We start from the raw sequence: 7,977 nt of genomic DNA, 5'->3' as shown, positions 1-7,977 counted from the left end.
ACAGAATGACTTATTTTATGTGACTGATTTATATTACCCCCACAAGGTGTTGTCCTCTGAAATCAGATCAGTAGCAGCCTAACATGGCCCACCAGAGAGAAGGAAACCAGTTGTTGCAGTGCAGTGTCTCTGCAGCCTAAAATGTTTTGTGTCCCAAGCTGGGGACATTGTGACAGTGTTGCATGCACAGGGACCACTTCGGTCATGTGGCCTTAACACAGATTGGTTTAAAATTGTTTTTTAGTCTTCTGTGAGAAAAAAACAATATAAATCCACTGAGATTTTGGCAACAATAAAAGCCTTCAGAAAACATGCTCCATATTCAAGTCATGGTACAGCAGTTGATGCTGAGTCAAAGATAATTTTTGCCCTCAAAACCCATCAGCTCCTCCCTGGGCTTCTGAGGGGTAATGCTATCACCTCTCTTCCCATTTCACAGAGGAGGAAAGTGGACTGTCCTCAGAGACTTGTCATGTCTTACTTCTGCTTTTCTCCTGGATTTCAAGGAGAAACATGCGTGTGTGTGTGTGTAGAAGGAAGAGAGAAGAATGCTGAGCACAGAACAACACCTCTTCCTTGTGTCTGTCTGCAGGTGACCTGCTGCCCTGCTGTGTGCTGACATGATGACAGCTAGCAAGGTGGCCGATGTGAGCAGCAAGTCTGAAAGCAGTGTCTGCACGTCTGTTGAGAGGTGAGAGCTTTCCATGTTTCAGTACCAGGGTGCTTTGCTTGTGTTTATTACACCCAACAGAAGGAAAACAAAAGGAAGGAAACATTCTCTCTGCTCTGTAGTCTTCCCCCTCCTTACAGGTTAAGGTGCTGAGGGTATTCCTGTCAATGTTTGCCCCACCTGCACTTGAAGTCTTTGATACTGGAGACTCTGCAGACTCCTCAGACAAGCCCTACTGTCCCCACCCATTGCAGGTTTTTCCCTGTCCAACTTTGGTCTCTACTGTGCAGTCCAGCCACCAGTGGCACTGTGATGCCCTGCTCCTGGGGAGAGGCTGTGGTGTTCACACTGCCAGCTCTTAACCAAAGCATGATGTTGTCACTGCGAGAGCCATGAGTTAAATATCTGCGAGGCCAGGGAAGAACAGTATTTGGCTCAGATCCCATTTCTGCTCAGGAGCCCATCCCAGACTCAGTTTGCACTACAACCAAGTCTGCAATGGCTGCCACCATTGCTTGATGTGAGGACAGAGCTCAAGGCCTGCCAGCACACAGGGTACCCACCTGGATGCTCTTCCAAGAGCACTGAGTTCTGGAAGAGGCACACTTGATACATTTAAGTTAATGGACCAGTTTCCTGAGTTGAACCTCAGGAAACCTCAGGGGTTAAATGGGACTCATGGTACGGGTTTGCAGCCCAGTAACTACCTTGAGTTGTCCAGGTGCTCCTTCCCGAGCCCAGGCAAACCCCAAAAGATGTGGCTGAGTGCTTTAGTTCAGAAACATTTTGTGTTGGAATACCTGCCTGCTCATCTGGAACTTCACTATATTGGTATCACAATATTGGTGTTGTGATACCACACACCTGGAAATCCCTAGACTAAATATATTAGGGATGTTTGGTGCAGTTTTGATTCAAACAGTGAAAACGTGTAATCCTTTGCTCTGAGAATGTTGAATCTGGTGTCTGGGTGCTACTTCATGTTGTCTGGACCGAGGGAGTATGCCTGGGTGCATGAGAGCCCAAGTCCACGTGATGGTAGAGCCATAGAAATGTAATAATAACAGTGCAGTCTTTGTACATTAATATGTATTTGGGGAACATTTAGATGGACTGAGAGAGATCCTCTGAGCAGGCACTAGAGGAATGCCTGCTGTATCATATGTTTTCTCCTCTGTTTGACAGCAGCAATTTTGCTATTGTTTGCAAATGGCCCATTTTGCATTTATTTGCAGTGGACCTGCTTAGTGCCCTGACAGTGTCCAAAACTCCACTGCAGTTCCAAACACACCCACACACACAAAAATGCTGGTGAACCTCTCATTGGTATCAGCATATCTGATGTGCAAAAAATACCTCTCATCTGCCACCTGCTTCTACCACAGAGAAAGACTTAATTTCAAACTGTGTCAGCCTTAACAAGAGGAGAGCACTGTGTTCTGGCTAGAATGACCTTTCCCTGAGCGTTCTCCCCCCTAAGCCCATCTCTCAAGTACGTGGTTTGAGCATCCTCCCCTGTTACCAGCTTTACGAGTAGAGCTTGTGGAGTTGATGGACTAAACCAAGGGTGAACAATGGCAGTGAATGTTTCTTCTCTTTTTGTCTTTGGTAGGATCAAGCTTGCAGATAAAAACAATACAGCAGCTGTGAAGGAATTAGAAAGACCTTTGTGTGGATTTTTCAGAGAGAGGTGTTCTGAAGGTGCCTCTGTCACCCTGGGTTTAACACCTGAAGCTGAAACAGTTTCTTCTGTGGTGAAGAACCCTCTGGGAGCCTTGGAGAACTTGATGCTGGATCCGAGGCTAGACTGCTTTCAGCAGAACATGCTTAGTCCCAAAATGATCATCAGTGACCCATCTGTGGATCTGAACATTAAAGAAAGCAGTAAAATCATCAAGAGACAGATAGGAGGCACTCAGAATATACGGTCACCTGGAAAAATTGGCTTGAGGAATAAGTCCTTCAGCATCAAGGACAAAATTTCAGAATGGGAAGGAAAAAAGGAAACACAGTCTGCTCCTCGCAGAGAGGAGGAGCAGGGAGTTAAAGAGGAGCACAAGGTGCCCTGTGTAACTGAGAAGACAAGTGGAGAAGCGCTGGTGACTCGGAAAGTGGAGACCAAGAGACTTATAAACTGGGAACTGGAGTGCAAAGGCACAGGCAAAGAGAACGAGCGGAAAGCAGGAATTCAGAAAGGCACAGGGCAGGCAGCAGAGCGAAAAGGGGAAGCACAGAAGGATGAGGAAGTGGAGTCCAGCCCTGGAAAATGCAAGGAGGTGAAAGGTGGGAAGTGGGAGATCCAGAAGGAGAACCTTTCAGTGCTTAGTCAGGTCAAGAAGCTAGAGCAGGCTTTGAAAGACGGCTCAGCAGAGCTGCAGCCACAGTTACCTGGTACTTACTATTCCCCACAGTGCTTGCAGGAGAAGGCAGTACAAGGACATGCTGCTTCCGAGGGCCGTGAGAGCTTATGTGGGGCTGAGCTCAACAAAAGGCTTCTTAGCTTGGACTCTGAAATCAGTGAGCCAATTTTTGGGACTCTAGAAGAGGTAAGAACTTCTCATGCGAAATCCAAGGACTGCACGGTGGAGAATGTGTACACAGAGCCAGGGGTGCCAGAGAAGAAACCCTTCATCAACCCACTGCCAAAGCCCCGGCGGACTTTCAAACACGAGGGGGAAGAGGACTGGGTGCCAGCAGCCAGGAATAAAAGAAACTTGCCCCCTCTGCCATCCATTCCTCCCCCTCCTCTACCCTCCTCTCCTCCCCCGTCAGCTGTCAGCAGGAGGCTCTGGAGTGGGAAGCACAAGAACAACACTGACCACAGGTATTTGGGCTGTGTTTCACAAAGGTGTTGGTCTTGATGGTGGAGTTCTGCCTTTCCGTATCCCTCTGGGAGAGACGGATCTTCCCTGGTCACTCCTAATCCCCAGGGAGCCTCGCTGGCCGGAACCAGCACTCAGTCCTCTCTCTGAGAATGTGTGAGTGGCCAGCACAACTCCACAGAGTAACTGTGATGGGATAAGTCATGGCGGATTTGGGCTCTAAGGTCACTGTACTACGTGGCTTAAACTTCAAGTCCAAGATTGAGGAGTTTGGGGTTTTGTTTTGTTTTTTTAGCAGAAAATCTATTTAATTACAAAATGACTACGGCTGGTCTGGAACAGGGTATGGAATGATAATCTCTGGACTCTACCACAGCATTTTCACTGTTCATAGTAAACCTATTCCTCTAACTGAACCTGATGTGTATATATTCTTCTGGAGTGCTCTCTTGCCTTTTCTCCCCTCCCACATGATTGTCACACATTTTTGGGGTGGGGAGCCTGAAATACATAGCTGTTTCTAATGCCCTCTGCATAAACTGATGCCTAAAAATTCCTGGCTTAGGTGCAGGAAGGAAATGGAAACTTTGCAGGTTCATTAGTGGAGGGCACTTAATTGTTTTTACCCTTTCTACCATCCTGCATATGACGATTGCTTTCTCGTACTGCTCAGAGAGAGCTGATTTTGGGGCCCCCCTATTTCTTCCGAGGGTAGAATCTGCGCTGTAAATGAGACCTGTCGTGGCCTAAGGTTCTGTGTCGTGTTGCAGATGTGCCACTTAACACTTGCATCTTCACCATGCGCTATTGCCATGGCAACCCCAATTATCTACAGCATCCCCAAAGTGCCTTTATTTGTCTGGCTGGTAAAAATAACTGATCTCAGTGTTGCTTTTTCATATAGGATGAGCTTGTGAAATGTTCTCTTCTCAGTAATTCATTTTGCCAGCTGTGTGGCATATTGGAGAAGTGAATTAGCTGTGATTTGGTTATAAATGCTGATTAACTGTATCACTCTCCTCCTTGCTCCTTCTCCTCTCCCATCAATGATGCAGGAAGTCGTATGAGTTTGAAGACTTGCTGCAGTCATCATCTGAGAACAGCCGGGTGGATTGGTACGCGCAGACCAAGCTGGCCCTCACACGCACTTTATCTGAGGAGAACGTCTATGAAGACATCCTGGGTAGGAGCTTTGGACAGGACATACTGGGTAGGAGCTTTGGACAGGGAAGGGATTTGACTGCTAATGCTGAGTAACTGAGAAGACTCATGGTCAATAGGCACTCACCGGAGATTCTGAATAAAGTATGTTCATTATCCAAATGCAAGCCAAGACACATTTTACGCAGATTATTGGCAAATAAGAAAAAAAAAAATGATGGAATATTTCAAAACTCATCAGCTTCAAAGATGAACCTGAAGCATGTGGGAACCAGCTTTTATCTTTTGCTGGCATCTCTCCTCCGTCTTCCTTTTATCCTGTGGACTAATTCTCACAGCTTTGGTCTGTCCATTGTGGTGAGCTTGTCACCGCTGAGATAATATGAACAGTCTGAAAACACAGCCTTGAAGTCATTTGCATGGTTCAGAAATAGGATTGTGTATGGCTCTAGGTACCATTGAAATTAAGAAACTAGGTCCCACAATCTTTGAATCACAGAATCACAGAATGTCAGGGATTGGAAGGGACCTTGAAAGATCATCTGGACCAACCCCCCTGCCGGAGCAGGAACACCTAGATGAGATGACATAGAAAGGTGTCCAGGCGGGTCTTGAATGTCTCCAGAGAAGGAGACTCCACAACTTCCCTGGGCAGCCTGTTCCAGTGCTCTGTTACCCTCACTGTAAAGAAGTTTCTTCTGAAGTTTAAGCAGAAATTGAGTTTTATTTCACTCTCTAACTTTGATGGCACATCAGTGCAATTTTAAAGATCATTTCCTGTAACACTCTCAATTTATATAGTGTTTTTTAATGTTTTGAGTTAGATGGCCTTTTATGGAACATGGAATAGAAGCATCCCTTTTCAAAAAAGCCTTAATAAGTTTTAGTAGCTGTAGGCTGGTGCTGTGTAATGCTCTTGGCTGAGTTCAGCAAAATAGGAAGAGAATAGCTGCATCAGCTCTTGCCATGCAACTGTAATCCTACAAAGGTGGTCTGTGTTGTTCGGCACGGAGGAGCTGCACTTTCTCAGCAGCAGGTCAGGCATTATTATTTTGATATGAATAAAATCTGATCATGCTTGATAAGAAATATCTCTCAAAGAAATTGTGTTCCTTTGGGACTGATGGCAGATAAGGTGATGCCAGTCTGTCCTTTGTGACATTTTTGAAGCTGTCTTCCTCATTTGTGGAGCTAGAGGCCCTGTGTTTGCTTTTTTCTTCTCTTTACTTGAGGGGGCCAAAGGAGCAGGGAGTGCCTGAGCAGCTGCTGGCATTTTTTTTGTGTTGGGGCACTGTGGGAGGTCTCAGAAACCACCAAGTAAGGGTCACCTCATCAGCTGGAACAACATGGATAGCATTACAGGGTGGCTGTACAGGCAAATCCATCCATTCAAACACAAGCACACCCCTGTGTCCCAAGCTTGCAGGGAACTCAAATACCAGGCTGAAAATTCCTCTCCCCTTGAGCTTTTGGTTGCAAAGTTTAGAAGAAAACAAAGTTATGGGTAGCTGTCAGCTAATGGGGCATGTTTGGTTTTTTTTCTTTTCTTGTTGCATGTTTAGGCTTTGCCTTGAGTCAGTGATCTTTAATTGGTTCCTGCAGTCCTAGTGGTGTTACCATGGAAGCTTGGGAAAAGGGGTGGACAGAGATAACTCAAAAAAACCTACAGTTTTGTTTTTCACAAGACCACAGGCGGGTATAGTCCACAAAACAAAACAACATGTGAAAACCACACCAGTGGAGGGGGAACCCAGTCTTCAGCCTTGAGACACTAGTGCTGACCCACATATAATCATGTGCGTCCATCAGGACATGCAAGTACACACATATACCCCATATTTATATGTGTGACTTGGGGGGGGTCAGCTGTTAGTGGGAGAGCTGTTCCCTTTCCCAGAAAGTCACACAGATTCCCTTTGTGCACCATCTTTCTACCTGTTCACTATTGCTTACCTGGAATATTGGAAATTGTACTAGGATGGATGACAAGGTTTATTTGTCAAAAAGAGGGAAACAGCATTTTTTTTCTTCTAGACTGAGGCTAATTGGACATTCTGCTGAGCAGTTTGAAGATGGGCTAGGCAACAGAACCCAAGCTTGTTCTTTTTTTTTCAATCTACCCAGTTATGCAACAGCTGGAGTATATTTTCAGCCATTGAAATTAGAAAGTGGAGCCACTTTCAGAGAGGGGAGCATGTTTGCTGATGAAATGTTCATGCAGACTTGCTTTGCTGGTGTCACACATGCTTCCCTTATCCTCCTTGGTGAATTCAGATCTGCCACTGTAGTGCTGGGTATCACCAAGCCACAGATAGAAGACCGTGTTGGAAAAGACTTGGATTTCTGTTCTTGTGTGAAGACTTCAGCTGCACTGTTGCCCTGTTGCCCCAGCAGGGCAGGCAGGTGGGAGCATGCCAGTTAGATCCTACAGCTGTCCCTGCTCCAGAGGTCTGCAGCATTGATGACCTCCAGTCTTTGCTCACAGCCAATAGTTACATGACAATAAGAGAAAGACAGTTGCTTTGAGTCCTGACTGCCCACTGGGATGGTAAGAGATTGGACTAGATGATCTTTTGAGGTCCCTTCCAATCCCTAACATTCTGTGATTCTGTGAAGTGATGGCAATGAAGAGAGAAGTCTCGTAACAAATTGCCTGACCATGCAGGTGCTTGGGCTAAACCTTTGTCATTGGTTTCCTAGAGACTCAGATGGAGATGTCGCAACCTGCTTTTTCAGAGTTCTGTGTTCTTTCTGAACACACTTGTGTTTGCATTTCCCAGCACTGCTGAAGAGTGGAGTGTAAGAAGTTAATTATGTGTAATTTTGGGTGTTTAAAACTCAGATTAGTTGTATGCCTCATCTCCAAAATCAGTGGAAAGAAAGGTACACCTCTGTGTGGTCATTCAGGCCTTGTGTTTTTGAGGGGATCCTAAGTAAGAATGAACTGAATGTTACTTTAGAGCTGTGCCTTCCCCCTCCCCTCCTCCAGGGAGAGAGCATCCTGACTTTGGATGGCTTAGGTTAGGTTAGGTGAGTTCTTCCCTATTTCTAAAGAGGAGCATGTGAGATTGAGGCATCCATGATATGCTTGAAAACCTATTTTGGGTGACAGACATCCATGTTCAGAGAGTGGATTAAATCTTTCTGCAGAGTCAGCCCAAGAGCAGCACATCGCTTCAGCCCCAATTAAATGATGACCCAGGGTCCCCCTAAACACGGGGTTTAAGCAGAGGAGAGAGGACCCTTATGGTAGCCTTCAGTTCACAGTTTCATTTGGAGACATTTCTAAACAGATGACTGTAAGGAAGGAAATATAATTATGGA

The 7,977-nt window shown here is 45.8% G+C and overlaps 1 protein-coding gene across 1 annotated transcript in view; it reads left to right on the top strand.

Annotated features, from left to right (window-relative positions):
• The first annotated feature begins 620 nt into the window (after positions 1-620).
• DENND2A (DENN domain containing 2A) overlaps positions 621-7,977 on the top strand; it is a 36,082-nt gene continuing 28,725 nt past the window's right edge. The window contains exons 1-3 of the mRNA XM_010167512.1: positions 621-691; positions 2,283-3,494; positions 4,548-4,675. Coding sequence (XP_010165814.1) covers positions 621-691; positions 2,283-3,494; positions 4,548-4,675 — 1,411 coding nt within the window. The remainder of the gene's footprint in view (positions 692-2,282; positions 3,495-4,547; positions 4,676-7,977) is intronic.

This window comes from Antrostomus carolinensis, unplaced genomic scaffold, assembly GCF_000700745.2.
Source record: "Antrostomus carolinensis isolate BGI_N321 unplaced genomic scaffold, ASM70074v2 scaffold4815, whole genome shotgun sequence".
Classification (NCBI taxonomy): Eukaryota; Metazoa; Chordata; class Aves; order Caprimulgiformes; family Caprimulgidae; genus Antrostomus; species Antrostomus carolinensis.
The sequence above is the reverse complement of the archived record's forward strand: the minus strand, read 5'-3'. Positions and strand labels throughout refer to the sequence as shown.